General features: G+C 36.3%; 4 protein-coding genes across 6 annotated transcripts; 2 read left to right on the plus strand and 2 right to left on the minus strand.

The window, feature by feature from the left end:
• The first annotated feature begins 169 nt into the window (after positions 1 to 169).
• Hbs1 (translation elongation factor EF-1alpha (GTPase) HBS1) lies at positions 170 to 5,211 on the plus strand. Its single transcript, XM_070671690.1, has 9 exons — positions 170 to 500; positions 769 to 834; positions 919 to 1,218; positions 1,448 to 1,486; positions 3,000 to 3,549; positions 3,621 to 3,850; positions 3,958 to 4,153; positions 4,221 to 4,426; positions 4,508 to 5,211. The coding sequence occupies exons 1-9, from the start codon at positions 458 to 460 to the stop codon at positions 4,960 to 4,962; spliced, it is 2,085 nt and encodes a 694-aa protein (XP_070527791.1). The 5' UTR covers positions 170 to 457; the 3' UTR covers positions 4,963 to 5,211.
• Positions 5,212 to 5,434: 223 nt separating this feature from the next.
• Positions 5,435 to 6,297, minus strand: LOC139111433 (selenoprotein K). Its single transcript, XM_070671703.1, has 4 exons — positions 6,096 to 6,297; positions 5,930 to 6,014; positions 5,726 to 5,800; positions 5,435 to 5,640 (listed from the first exon to the last, which is right to left on the minus strand). Exons 1-4 carry the CDS (start codon positions 6,112 to 6,114, stop codon positions 5,547 to 5,549), a joined length of 273 nt encoding a protein of 90 aa, XP_070527804.1. The 5' UTR covers positions 6,115 to 6,297; the 3' UTR covers positions 5,435 to 5,546.
• Positions 6,298 to 6,453: 156 nt separating this feature from the next.
• Sra-1 (Cytoplasmic FMR1-interacting protein Sra-1) lies at positions 6,454 to 11,663 on the plus strand. 2 transcript variants are annotated; one of them, XM_070671681.1, is made up of 10 exons: positions 6,454 to 6,763; positions 6,877 to 7,110; positions 7,219 to 7,398; positions 7,510 to 9,570; positions 9,648 to 9,847; positions 9,926 to 10,455; positions 10,545 to 10,639; positions 10,714 to 10,952; positions 11,053 to 11,200; positions 11,272 to 11,663. In XM_070671681.1, the coding sequence occupies exons 2-10, from the start codon at positions 6,901 to 6,903 to the stop codon at positions 11,482 to 11,484; spliced, it is 3,876 nt and encodes a 1,291-aa protein (XP_070527782.1). In that variant the 5' UTR covers positions 6,454 to 6,763; positions 6,877 to 6,900; the 3' UTR covers positions 11,485 to 11,663. The 2 variants fall into 2 exon arrangements, with proteins under 2 accessions (XP_070527782.1, XP_070527781.1); XM_070671680.1 differs by having other exon boundaries at positions 6,882 to 7,110.
• A 699-nt stretch (positions 11,664 to 12,362) lies between these two features.
• LOC139111430 (WD repeat-containing protein 55 homolog) lies at positions 12,363 to 14,414 on the minus strand. Of its 2 annotated transcripts, XM_070671700.1 has the most exons (8): positions 14,290 to 14,414; positions 14,180 to 14,208; positions 13,781 to 14,090; positions 13,431 to 13,613; positions 13,271 to 13,344; positions 13,033 to 13,196; positions 12,742 to 12,959; positions 12,363 to 12,653 (listed from the first exon to the last, which is right to left on the minus strand). In XM_070671700.1, exons 2-8 carry the CDS (start codon positions 14,205 to 14,207, stop codon positions 12,395 to 12,397), a joined length of 1,236 nt encoding a protein of 411 aa, XP_070527801.1. In that variant the 5' UTR covers position 14,208; positions 14,290 to 14,414; the 3' UTR covers positions 12,363 to 12,394. The 2 variants fall into 2 exon arrangements, with proteins under 2 accessions (XP_070527801.1, XP_070527800.1); XM_070671699.1 differs by having other exon boundaries at positions 14,180 to 14,409.
• Positions 14,415 to 15,276: the final 862 nt, after the last annotated feature.

Consider the following 15,276-nt stretch of genomic DNA (forward strand, 5'->3'; position numbering starts at 1 on the left):
CGATTAGTCGCGCCTTCTGCAGCGCGATCTCGTGGATGCTTTTCATCACGGTTAACCCTGCTCTAATTTCTGCGGACAGATATCCCAGCGGCGGCACACGGATCTTGATCAGAGTCGTTCAAGACTATTCAGATTGTTTTGACTCACGTTGCGAATGCAGCCCCGAATGGCCTGAAATATCCAGTTCGCGGAGCGTGAAATTAACGAGGCTGCATTCATGTACTGCCCAGAGATATATTTCCACGCAGATACTTCGTTTATGACGAGAGGCACTTCGTAAGCGGGTCCGCACAGGTACGGGGAGGCTCGGGGACGATAGCCGTGGTCATGTTATAATCAGCTGCGACTCGACGATCGTCACAGTCACGACTGCGATCCAGTCATGCTCGTTGGAACTGTTGGAAGTACGTAAGCGATCGTTTATTGTTTGCCACAAATTCCACGTCACGTGTGAGACATGTCGCGGCATCGAGACGTCCGTTCTATGAATTACTCGGATGGTAAGTGATGGCACATGTATTATTTTTCGTTCTATGAAAATTGTTAATTAATCTTCTTCGAAGAATCTTTCAGCCTGAATTTTTTAAAACGTTAAACTTCAATTAAGAACGGTCTTATTTTATTATACCGTTTTCTAAAGAAGCGTATGGACAGCAGCAGTGCATGATTTCAAACGTGCTGGCTGTTAAAATTTTTAATTTTAAATCAATGTTATTCCGTCTGATATTTCCTGATGTGTAAAAATAAGATTTTTTTTTCTTTTTGTAGAGTATGATGGCTATGATGACGTTTATGGGCATTCTGTGGAAGATGATTACTGTGTATCACCTACTGGTATGTGCTTTACAAATTTTTCTGGTATTTTTACATAAAATTTAATTGTTTAGTTGTTGATTATATTTAATTACATATTTGCAGTGGAGCAGTTCTTATTTGATCGAAGTAAGCAGCAGAATATCGCTTCATTTATCACAGAACCAGATATAGTTGAAGATAATGAAGATGTTGATGAGTCTTTACCTTCATCCAATGAAGAAAAACACAACCTTTCTGAATTGGAAAGGGCAAAGTTAGAGTCTTGTTTGGAAACAATTAGAAATGTTATAGGCGATACAGTATCTGACTCAAAATTGAAAGATAAGATTATTCTGTCAAATTTTGATGCAAACACAGCACTTGATGCCATTTTAAAAGAATCGTCACCGAAACAAGACGCTGGTATGTTTATAATAATGATAAAACTGAAATTAAATTAATACTCAATTATTTAAATTAGTGCTCGGAATAAAATGCACATTTCGGCGCGATTCTAAATACTTCTCCATACCCCCACTACAGCTCGAAGGCTAGCCGCTAATGGGGGTATGGAAGAAAAATATTTAGAATCGGGCCGAAATGTGCACTTTATTCCGAACACTGATTAAAATCTTAAAATTTATTTTGGCAGATTCTGCGGTGAATAAGAAACGATTGGAACAGCATCCAGGTATATATTGCATTATATTTAATTTTATTTGTATATCTTTAATATTATATCGAAACAATGTGAATATTTATAACTACTTAATTATCTAACTTTTGTTTTTTTTTTCTTTTTTTTCATGTTCTTTGTCCTGGGCTTCATCGGTAAGGTAAGGTGTTTCACTTGATAAATCTAATACGTCTACGTTTACAATACCTAGATTTTCGTTCAAAAAAGAAAATACTTTGTCTGAAGATTCTAGTAGAACTATATGTCAGTCAAGTAGTACAGATAGATTGAAAGATGTAAATTATCCTGTCAAACCTTTTTCATCATTAGCTGGGCTTATTTCTCATCACACTGAATCTATACATTCAAATGCAGCAATAACGTCACTAAATGATACAAAGGCACAGCCGTTTAGTTCTTTAGCTGCATTAACTACAGATTATTTGCAAAAATCTAATATTAATAATATACAGTCTCAAATAAAACCCCAATCAATCTCACCATTTGTTATTCCAAAACTATCAATTACGAAAAAAAATAACGAAGAAAGAGATAATGCACATTTATCAAAATTTTGCACTAGTGAAAATAATAAAACTCAGCTAATGTCTACAAATGTCTTAAATAATCATAAAATTAATTTACTTGAAAAAGATTTTTCAAGTATGAATATCTTTCCAAAAAGCAATATTTTAAAAGATATAAAGACAGAAGAACAATTTAAAAATCCAAGTATTGTAAATAAAATTTGTACTCCTTTATCTGACGATTGGGTAGATTTAAGTACTGCTTTGAAAGAAGCCGAATTTTTAGTTGACAATGCTTTTCACAATGTTAATTCAGCTTCCTCAAAAAAATTACAACACAATATGCACAGTTTGGAAATATGTGTTGAAGATGACGCTAAAATAATGCCAAATGTACTACCTGTTACTTTAAATTTATGTGCTTTGAGATGTGTTAAACTTCCGTACACAAAAATTAATGCTTCGGTATTCGGAAAAACTTTGTGTAAAAAATGGAATATGAAAAAACCATTTTTTAAAGTCACAGTGGAACCTTATAGTACAATTAAACCTTTCGACTTTTCTACTCCATATTCAAATCGATCTTAATAATTCCAAAAATCTAATATTATTAACATATACGAGAAAAGCATAGGAAAAATAATTATAATTTTTTTTTAAATGTATTTAGCCGTATGATTTTAGCTCTTATCTTTTATTTGTAGTGTAATAATTTGAGGAAGGCTTTATTAACGTATTTTTACTTATATGTACAAACGTATCTACATATATATATATTTATATGTATTATATACGTATGTAATTATTCCGAAATATAGTGATATATTATTAACATCATATTTGTATTAAACAATTGTACAAAATATGATTTTTATTTATATTTAATTATTGAAATTTTTTATCAGTAATATACCGATATACCGGATAACTGTACTTAATTAAGAAAATAATTTCTGTTCCCCATAACCAGTTAGCACAGCTGAGAATAAATTTTATGATAGGTAACAAATTATCAGTGAAACCCACGTTGCAAGTTACAACATCGTCTACTGTAAAGGTGGTACCGACTGGAACGAAGCCTGTTGTAAAGGGTTTCGATTTAAGTGGTATAGAAAACACAGATTTATTGAGCCCACGTACCGGAAGCCCATCTTCCAATCGAAATAGTCCCGAGACCAAGCGTAAAGAAGACATCGTGCAAAAGGAAAGAAAAGCAATTTCGTCGAAAACTAACAGTCCAAGATGCCAGTCACCCGAATCAGGCCACGTTACGCCGGAATTAGACTCCAAAGTAAAATCTACTGCATCTTACGACGAGAAAGTCGACGCCGAAGCGATATACAAAAGTAAAAGAGGCGACAGCAAAGAGCAGCTTCATTTGGTGGTCGTAGGACACGTCGATGCCGGAAAAAGTACGATGCTTGGGCGATTACTGTGCGATTTGGGTCAAGTGCCGCAAAGATTAATCCACAAATATCAACAAGAAAGTAAGAAGATAGGAAAGCAATCGTTTGCGTATGCTTGGGTACTCGACGAGACTGGCGAAGAAAGGTGATTATGCAACGCGTCATACTATAAAGTCATTGCTGCAGAATATGTTAGTCATAATGGATCTTTAATAGAGAGCGAGGAATAACAATGGACATAGGCCACTCGAAGTTCGAAACAGATACAAAGTCTATCACTCTCCTAGATGCACCTGGCCACAAGGATTTTATTCCGAATATGATAAGCGGTGCTACAGAAGCGGACGTAGCTTTATTGGTAGTCGATGCAACCAGAGGCGAATTTGAAACTGGATTCGATAGTGGAGGACAAACACGCGAACACGCTTTGTTATTACGTTCGTTAGGTAATCTTCTCTAATTTCACAATTTTAATTATGAAATAATAAAATGTATATACATATATTTTTAACATAAATTTGTTATAATTTTGACTGTTTATTTGAATATTTAGGAATATCGCAATTAGCAGTGGTTGTTAATAAGCTGGATACCGTAAATTGGTCTAAAGACAGATTCAATGAAATAGTGGACAAAATGAGTGTGTTTCTGAAACAAGCTGGCTTCAAGGATACCGTTACTTTCGTACCTTGCAGCGGTTTATCCGGAGAGAATATTGTAACAAAATCAAAGGAGCAGCTCTCTAATTGGTAACATCTCTATATATATAAATACGCGTATTATATATTTTTTTTTTTTAATTAAATAATTCCGCAGGTATACCGGACCTACTCTAGTCAACGTTATCGATAATTTTAAATGCCCAGAACGTCCTATAAATAAACCATTTCGTTTTTCGGTAAATGATATATTTAAAGGCACGGGATCTGGATTTTGTGTATCTGGTCATGTTGAAACGGGCATGACATCCTTGGGTGATAAGGTTTTAATACTACCTCGAAATGAGATCGCAGTTATCAAAGGTTTGTACATTGAGCTCTCTATTAAATATACGCGATATTGTAACATAGAAATTATATTTAATATTTTTAAATATATCTTAGGTCTTCAGTCAGATGAAGTTTCGATAACAAACGCGTTCGCCGGTGATCACGTTGCGCTGACATTAGCGGGGATCGAACAACAAAATGTGGGTATCGGTGATATAATCTGTAATCCGCAAAATCCGGTATCCGTAACGACGTGCTTTCAAGCGCATGTCGTTATATTCGCGATAGCGAAACCGATCACGAAAGGGCTTCCAGTGGTGATGCACCAGCAATCTTTAGTGCAACCAGCCGTTATCACGAAATTAATAGCGCAACTTCATCGAAGTACCGGCGATGTAATTAAGAAAAAACCACGTTGCTTGTCGAAAAATTCTAGCGCGATAATCGAGGTAACAACACAAACACCAGTCTGCATGGAATTGTATAAGGATATTAAACAGTTAGGTAGAGTTATGTTGCGATTAGAAGGTACAACCATTGCAGCTGGTTTGATTACAAAGATCTTGTAAATGAGATTTAAATTGATTTTCGAGTAACGTAATGCTGTTTATATATAGACAAGTTTTAGGTTTAACATATACATATATATATATTGCTTTTGTATTTATACATCATACAATATGACAACAGTACAGAAAATTTTACTCAATTAAAACTTTTTTTCTTAAATAATATAGCCTACATTTGTAATTGTTTATATCTCGAAGAAATTATGAAATTAATTTAACATGTAATAAAGAAATTATTTTTAGCACTAATTTGTACTTAATACTTTATACAATATTATTTATTTTTCGATAAAAAAATTTTCTGTTTCATGTTATAAAAAAATTCAAAGTTATTAAGACATAACTATAATAGTTACGATTATAAAATATTTTATAAAAGTTACAGAGTCGCTTTTAATAATAAATTGTCTTTAATGAGGAAGAGGATACATTAGCTTTTTTTATAATAAAAAAAAATATAAAAAAAATCAAATTAATAACAAATATAAGTATTTATTTTTTTTAATTATATTAATTTCAATGAATAGTAACAACTGTAGTTTTTCTTATATTAAAATATATGCATTATTTTTATTTTAACATGTTCATCTTGCACAACTGCTACAACCTCCAAAAAATGGAATGTCAACATTGTTTCCAGTGTTCGGCCTACCAAGCCTACGTGTTGGAGGACGTGGCCTATACATAATTAAAAAAAGATTGAGAAAAAATTGTTTTATATATTTACCGTTCGATATATAGACGTTCGAAGAAAATATCGTACCCGGAACCTGGACGATAGTCTCTTGTATACTGACTTCCCGATCTATTCATGCCCGGGTTGATCAATGTCTGGAAACTATTTTCAGCACGATATTAATACATAGAAAAAAGAAATGTAGCTAATAATTTATGACAAAAGAATTTAGCATATCAAGAGACACGGAGTGCTTGCGCGTACATTATACACCACTAGAATAGCACTTACAACATAATGATCATATAAATTATTCCCGTGAAGAACCCGAAGACTCTTCTCAATCCCCACGGAGTGGATTTGACCACGTTACCATCTAATACAAAAAAGGGGACTGTATTATAATATGCGTGTAAATTAATATTTTAACTAAGCTAGGTTAATTACAGTATATTACCATCGGTTACGTAAACCATATTTGAACGCGTCTGTCAGCTCGTCGATTGATGCAGATGCAAAATTTATATTTAACTCTTCGATTTTTGTAACATAAATATAATTTTACGCTGAATTAATATGTGCGTCTTAACACGTCAAACAGGAATGACAGATACGATATCGGAATGTCGGAATCACTAACCTAACGTCACTAACAGTGTTACTAATACCATCAAACGCCACTCGCTGAAAAAAAAAAAAAAAAAAATGGTGGAGAATGTACAGTTTGTCCAGAGGAGGGCGCCACCATATGACTCTCCAACACCGAGCGCGTCCGTTCTCCTCTCTGCCTCTCGCCTCTGCGTTCGTGTTCCCTCTGACACACTCCCCCTTCCGTTCATAGCTCATGTTATGCTGTCAATTTCCGACGTCCCGGAAGCGGAGCCGAGAGGCGGTTTGCGGTGGTGAGACCCGAATCATCCCGGAATCATCGCGACGATAAGGTGCCAATGCCAACGGCGACCCTGCAGGAAGCCGCACGCGAGATGCCTCTTGATGGTTTGACGCTCTGGTTCTCCGTTTGCGATCTCACCGACGTACCGCGGGTCTAGTTTCGAATTTCCGCACGGCGGACCGCCCAACGAGCTGACTGAGAGATCGTGTCGTGATGTGCGCGCAAATGTCCACGTAAATATTGCCCAAGCACATAGAATTATATTTCCCATCTCCCCCCCCCAGTTCTATTGCGGAGCAATAACGCTTAACCTCCTGGCTCTCGCCGCATCTTGTTCTTTGGGAAGATCAGTTGTACTGGGCTTAACGAGATGACCACCGACAAAGTGACACTGGGCGACGCTCTGTCGAACGTCGACGTGCTGGACGAGTTCACGCTGCCGGACGAGCAGCCTTGCATCGAGGCCCAGCCATGCTCCGTCGTGTATCAGGCCAACTTCGACACCAACTTCGAGGACAGGAATGGATTCGTGACGGGTATTGCCAAGTACATAGAGGAGGCGACTGTGCACGCAAGTCTGGTAAGCCTAGCTATATTGACTAAAATCTGTACGTGTAAAACGCTCGATGGTGCGCAGATAATTTCTCTTTTTCTTGGGCTTTTTTTTTTTTTTGTTTAAAAATTACAGAACGAGTTGCTGGAAGAAGGCTTGGAACATGCGGTCATGCTGTATACTTGGAGATGCTGTTCGCGCGCAATCCCGCAGCCGAAATCGAACGAGCAGCCGAACCGAGTTGAGATTTACGAAAAAACGGTGGAGGTGCTTGCTCCCGAAGTTAACAAATTGCTGAACTTCATGTATTTTCAAGTGAGTTTAAATTAATTTGTGTCGTAGCGTTTTTTTAATCGATCGTTGACCGACGTAAATTGCCTTCGATCCCGTCACGTGTATGTGCATTCGTACGTATTTCTGTTTTAGAGAAAAGCGATTGAACGATTTTCAGGGGAAGTTAAACGATTGTGTCATCACGAGAAAAGAAAAGATTTTGTATCCGAGGCATATTTATTAACTCTAGGAAAATTCATTAACATGTTTGCCGTATTGGATGAATTGAAAAACATGAAGTCTAGCGTAAAAAATGATTATTCTACATACAGACGAGCTGCACAGTTCCTAAAAGTGATGTCGGACTCGCAGACGCTACAAGAATCTCAGAATTTGTCGATGTTTTTGGCGACGCAGAATAAAATCCGCGATACAGTTAAAGAAAATCTGGAGAAAATTACGGGATATGAAGAATTGCTCGCAGATGTAGTCAACATCTGTGTTCATATGTTCGAAACTAAGATGTATCTTACACCAAACGAAAAGCACATGTTAGTTAAAGTAATGGGCTTCGGATTGTTTTTAATGGACAGCGAATTATGCAACATTAATAAGCTGGATCAAAAGAAAAAACTTAAATTGGATAGGATCGATCGAATCTTCAAAAATTTAGAGGTGGTGCCATTATTTGGAGATATGCAAATTGCACCATTCAATTATATTAAACGCTCGAAGCATTTCGACGCGTCTAAATGGCCGCTGTCTGCGTCGTCAAATAGTATAAGTCCGCAAGCTGATCTTATGGTGCACCTTCCTCAAATTAGAGAGGATCACGTAAAATATATCAGCGAATTGGCAAGATATAGCAACGAAGTCACTACTACGTACAAGGAATGCCGAAGCGACACGGAGAATCGAGACACCGCGGAGCTAGCATTACGCGGGTTACAATTACTCTCGCAATGGACTAGCGTCGTAACCGAGTTATACAGTTGGAAGCTACTGCATCCCACCGATCATCATATGAATAAAGAATGTCCGCAAGAAGCTGAAGAATATGAAAGAGCTACACGCTATAACTATTCCGAGGAAGAGAAGTTTGCCCTCATAGAAGTTATCGCGATGATTAAGGGATTGCAAGTATTGATGGCACGTATGGAGACCGTCTTTATTGACGCAATACGTAGAAATATATATGCCGAGCTGCAAGATTTTGTGCAACTTGCATTGCGTGAACCTTTAAGGAAAGCGATAAAAAATAAAAAGGATTTAATTCGGAGTATAATCGTTTCCGTTAGAGAAACTTGTGCGGATTGGCATTTTGGAGTAGAACCACTCGGGGATCCCGCCTTGAAAGGCAAGAAAGATCCGGACAACGGATTCGGCATTAAAGTCCCGCGAAGAAACGTTGGTCCGTCTTCCACGCAATTGTACATGGTGCGAACCATGTTGGAATCGTTAATAGCCGACAAAAGCGGTGGGAAACGTACTCTGAGGAAAGACATCGACGGTCAATATCTCGTTCAAATTGATCAGTTTCATAAAACTAGTTTTTACTGGAGCTACCTTCTGAATTTCAGCGAATCTCTACAGAATTGTTGCGATTTGTCGCAGTTATGGTACAGAGAATTTTATTTGGAAATGACAATGGGCAGGAAGATACAGAAATGTCAAGTACGTCACCAACATAACGAGGAGTGCAGCGACCTAATCACTATGGAGAAACGCATTCAGTTTCCCATCGAAATGTCTATGCCGTGGATATTGACCGACCACATATTGAGAAGTAAAGAACCATCGATGATGGAGTACGTTTTATATCCTCTGGATTTGTATAATGACAGCGCTTTATACGCACTGACGATATTCCGTAAACAATTTCTATACGACGAAGTGGAAGCCGAAGTAAATTTGTGTTTCGATCAGTTCGTTTATAAACTTAGCGAACAGATTTTCGCGCATTATAAACAGCTGGCGGCGAGTATCTTGTTGGACAAACGATTTAGAGTTGAATGCGTGGCTCTCGGAGCGTATTTACTTCCGTATCCCCGTGCCAACAGATACGAAACTTTGTTGAAACAGAGACACGTTCAACTGTTGGGAAGAAGTATTGACTTGAATAAACTCATAACGCAACGTATTAATGCGGATATGCAAAAATCGTTGGATTTGGCGATTAGCAAATTCGAATCCGGCGATATAACTGGAGTCGTGGTAAGTGCCGAACGCGTGCGTCATATTTACAATTACCGTAATTAATTGTAATTAATGATTACTTGAAAATTTGATAGGAGCTAGATGGATTGTTGCAAGTCAATCGTCTTACTCATAAGCTTTTAAGTAAGTGGCTCGCGTTAGACGAATACGATGCCATGTTCAGAGAGGCTAATCACAATGTTCTGGCTCCATATGGAAGAATTACTCTTCACGTATTCTGGGAATTGAATTACGACTTTTTGCCAAATTATTGTTACAACGCCGCCACGAACAGGTATATATATTACATTTATATATTTAGCATTCTGTTCTAGCGATCTATTGTTATTAATATGACTTTGTGATTTAACAGATTCGTCAAGTGTCGCGGCCTACAATTTGTACAACCCGTTCATAGAGATAAACCGCCGCAAATGTCGCATCACTACCTCTGGGGTAGTAAGCAGTTGAATTTGGCTTATAGTACTCAGTATGGTCAATATACAGGATTTGTCGGGCCGCATCATTTTCGTACTGTATGTAAACTTCTCGGATATCAAGGAATTGCAGTGGTCATGGAAGAACTTTTAAAGATTGTTAAGACTTTGATCCAAGGGAGCTTACATCAATTTACGAAGACTTTAATGGAAGCTATGCCTAAAGTCTGCAAGCTTCCACGGTACGATTACGGATCTCCTGGAGTTTTGGGCTATTATCATGCCCAATTGAACGACATTGTGCAATATCCAGACGCTAAGACTGAATTGTTTCATAATTTTCGTGAGTTCGGCAATACAATTCTATTTTGTCTTTTGATGGAACAAGCTTTATCGCAAGAAGAAGTGTGCGATTTGCTTCACGCAGCGCCGTTTCAGAACATTCTACCGAGACCTTATTGCAAAGGTGAGAATTAACATAACTTAATTCAGATAAAAATAAAACGTAACTATATACAAAATTAAACGCTTATTATTTATGTATGGAATTCTCAGAGGGAGAGAAACCCGAGACCAAGCAGAAACGATTAGAGGCGAAGTATTCAGCTTTACAAATTGTTCCGAACGTAGATAAATTAGGCACTGCTAAAGTAAGTATTATACAACATTCTGAGTTTTTTTTTTCTTTTTTATTTTTACTATGTACAATTCGTTATCTTTTCAGCAAGCCATGATTGCCAGAGAAGGAGATTTATTGACACGCGAGCGACTGTGCTGTGGCTTGTCGATATTCGAAGTTGTGCTTAGCAGATTACGGAGCTTTTTAGATGATCCTATTTGGGTCGGTCCGCCGCCAGCAAATGGTGTAATGAATGTGGATGAATGCACGGAATTTCATAGACTTTGGAGCGCTCTCCAATTTGTATACTGTATTCCAGTTGGCGACACAGAATTTACTGTTGAGTTAGTAAAATGCAATATAATATTTGGCGCGTGATTTTTTTTTTTTTTTTTATATATATATATAAATATTGTACTAATGTTATTTTTTTTTTTTTTTTAGAGAATTGTTCGGTGAAGGTTTACATTGGGCTGGGTGTGCTATGATAGTCCTTTTGGGCCAACAACGTAGATTCGAGGCGCTTGATTTTTGCTATCACATTCTCCGAGTTCAACGTGTAGACGGCAAAGATGAAAACGTTAAAGGAATAGTAAGTATAATCTATATATATCTAATTTATTTTATATTTTAGCTAACAATATACATAATTTATCTTTAAAGCATTTGAAAAGAATGGTGGATCGAATAAGGCGATTTCAAGTATTAAACTCCCAGATATTTGCTGTGTTGAATAAATATCTGAAAAGCGGAGATAGTGATGCGGCAAGTGTGGAGCATGTGCGCTGCTTTCAGCCACCAATACACCCTTCATTAGCGCACGCCCAACAACATTATCACGCACCTGAGTATTTACGCCAGATAAACCATCAATAAACGAAAATCATGAAACAATTATATACTAATCAACAAAATTATCGCGTAAGTAAAATTATATTAAAATTTAGCAATTTTAAATACGTATAAGCATAATTCCATAAAAAGTTATCGCATTTTTATTATCCAAAAGCATTCCAAAGCTTGAAACTGCTTTTTACTTATACGATTATTTCATTGATTAGTGTATCTTGTATCCTGATTGGGTTATAATGCAATTTAAATAGGACTAAAAAAAATAATTCCTTGTTTCTGGAGGAAAAAAAAATTCATATTTTACATCACCTGTATCGGAAAATATCATTAATACTCTATTTAATTTAATTGCTATAAATGTATATTGAAACACATTTTTTACGACTGAGATAAAATTTATAAAATTGCAAACGACTAAAATTTAAGAATTTTATCTACTTCTAAAGTACGCCATGCTTTTAATGAATCTATTTAATAATGCATATGTCTAAATGAGCTATATAATATTACTTTAACAGTTTATTACAGAACTGATAGCATCTAATAATATCCTAAATATAAAACAATCTACAATATAAATATAGCAATTTATCAATGTAGTAGAAAATATGTATTGATTTATATACATATATATATTTTGTAAGATATTCCAAATTCAATCAAAACAAAGTATTTAATATTATATTCATACTATATCTATATAGTATGAATATATATAAGTTTAATGCCTTCATGTATCGATAATTATGTATAAAAGCCAAATGTTTTGTAATTACTCGTTTAACCCTCTACTCCAATACGTTAAACTATATCGAGTTAGTTCAAAATATGCCATTATTATTTCAAAATGATGTAAGGATTATCTTATCTGTAACAATATCTATGTTTCATTGATTAAACAGTACAATTTAATATAATTTTATTATTCTTAAGGTTACAGTTCTTTAAAAAAGTCGGATCGATTATTAATTTGACTGCTAGGAAGATTATGCTCGAGCCATTTTCGTTTTCCACCTTTTTTCGGCTCAGTAACGTTTAGGGTCTCGAAATATTGTACATTCCAGAATTTGATATCGTTATCATGTGAAGAGGACGCTATTAAAGTCCCGTCGTTGCTAACATCGAGTGTTTCAACAGAAAAATTGTGCTGCCCGACTACTCCGAGATGACGATGAGGAAACAAACTAGTTGCCCTGTTTATTTATATATATCTCATTAAGATCGTAAATGGCACAATTTTTATATTGTAAAATATTGTATAATTTTTTTTTTATTACTTACCTAATTATTCCACTCTCCTCACCAATTATTACTACATTTTCCGTGATAGGGATCATACAATTTATAGCTTTCTTTGTGACATTTGGAAATTCATCCGAATGTAATCCAAATTCTCCCCAATTGTACACATACATTTTTCCTTTATTACTGGTCGCTAATATTTTACTTTCCATTTTAAATAAGCCGAGACAGGTCAGCTCGTCATCGTGCTCTTCCGACTAAGCGCGACACATATATAAAATCAGTTTACACTGCACGTATAATTATTAGATTACGTTTGTTTCACTGTACCTGCACATGAAGCTTCCTTTCTGGTATGTTTATAGTTGTCAAAGTATCGCCACTGGCGCAAACTAAATACTTCGCGTCTTTATTAGTTAACATTGCACTGACGTAATCTTCCATCTCTTTTATAGAAAAAACCGGCTCGCTTCCGTTTCGTCTTAGGTCCCAAACTTAAAATATTCTTTATATATATTATATTTATTTTTAATTTATTAAATATAAAAAATATAAGAATTTTTATTACGTTTTACGATACCATCGTCGTCGCCAGTTACAAACACATGCTCATTGATTATCGTCATCGTATATATAGGTTGTCTAAAATAAAATTAAATAAAAAAAAATGTAATTATATTATCATCTTATTAATAATTGAATATTATACTTGGATATGTTATACATACTCGTGAGCTTCTTCATACAATCTAGTTAATTTTTCCGTTTCTACATCAGTTATTGCAATACAAAGATCTTTTCCAGTTGAAAACAATGATTTTCCATCCTTACTAAATTCAATATCGCGACAAGCTTTAAGATGCATTTCTACTGTTGACACAAGATTAGTTTCTTCATTGCTATACTTATACCTAATGTAAAAAAAAAATGAATATAAGGTAACTAAAAATAATAAAAATTCTAATTAATCCAAAATTAACAAATCAGATTAATTGAAATAAATATAATTATTACTCTTGTATTATATTAAAAAAAAAAATTATTTAAGTTATTCTAAAATGTGTATTATTAAATTTACATGAAAATATCTCCTGTAATACTGGCAACTCCTATAGTATCCAGATTAGGATGGAAACATATATCTGTTATCATATCATCTAACGTGATAGAAGGAGGATGATTTCTGTGCAATGTCTGTCCCTTCAATATAGCATTAACAACTTCATCTGTATCTGAATTACCAGAACCTTCATCATCATTGTCTTTTTTTACAGGTGCTTCATCATCACTGCTATCTGAAGATTCACTTGTAGAACTATCACCGTCGTCGCTTGCACCCTGGTCCATATTTGCATCACTGTCATTATCATCATCGGATATCAAGCGATCTATGAATTAATTATGCATTTAATACATATGCTTGTTACCAAAAAAAAACAATACGTTTACATTTTTATATTTATAACGCATTACTAACCTGTCGAATCGCCCATTTTCAAGTGCATCCTAGAAAAGAAAAAGGATAATACCCACCGTTGAAACTTTTTTGATAATTTAGATACACAATCAGTAATTCAATTGCATTACCGGAACGTTTTGCACAATCAGATCGTACACCACGCGGTACTGTACAGTGATATTAGCGTGGTAACTCTGCGAACACAGTTTACAATCAATCGGCTTGTAAGTTATGTCATCATCCTATAGATAAAATATATATATATTATATTCTATCTGTAAAAAATTTGATGTGACGAGTATCTGGGCTAGTGAAACGCTGTGATTGGTCGACGCGTAATTTCTCTAGCGCGCCGACCAATCACAGCGCTCCATCGATCGCCTGATCGTGAGTTGGTAACTAGACTAGTGACTCGTGCTATTGCGTACTATAGAGGTCTCGGCGAGCACGCGGTTCGAGTTCGAAACGAAAATGTCGAGGCATCCGTGCGTCGTAGCCCGTTTCTCGTGTCGAACTCGAGGATTTAAGACGGTCGGGAGTATCGTGGACTACCTCGCAAATGTCCAGTGCGCGGAAAAATAAGTCGACAACTACTGCGTACTATTAGAGGTCACGACGAGCACGCGGTTCGAGTTCGACACGAAAATGTCGAGGCATCCGTGCGTCGTAGCCCGTTTCTCGTGTCGAATTCAAGGATTTGAGACGGTCGGGAGTGTCGTGGACTATCCCGCAAGTATACAGTGTGCGGGGAACATTTAATATCGCGAATCGTCTCATTCCCCGCTTAGAGGACGTTTTCGGTGTCGTTCGTTTCGCCGACGAGAGTCGACCGGAGACTCAAAAGGTAGACTATCCCGCGAGTGTTCATTGCGCGGGGAACATTTAATATCGCGACTCGTCTCATTCCCCGCTTAGAGGACGTTTTCGGTGTCGTTCGTTTCGCCGACGAGAGTCGACCGGAGGCTCAAAAGGTAGACTATCCCGCGAGTGTTCAGTGCGCGGGGAACATTTAATATCGCGACTCGTCTCATTCCCCGCTTAGAGGACGTTTTCGGTGTCGTTTGTTCCGCCGACGAGAGTCAACCGGAGGCTCAAAAGATAGACAATCCCGCGAG

The sequence above is a fragment of the Cardiocondyla obscurior genome, linkage group LG24 (assembly GCF_019399895.1).
Source record: "Cardiocondyla obscurior isolate alpha-2009 linkage group LG24, Cobs3.1, whole genome shotgun sequence".
NCBI classification, from domain to species: domain Eukaryota; kingdom Metazoa; phylum Arthropoda; class Insecta; order Hymenoptera; family Formicidae; genus Cardiocondyla; species Cardiocondyla obscurior.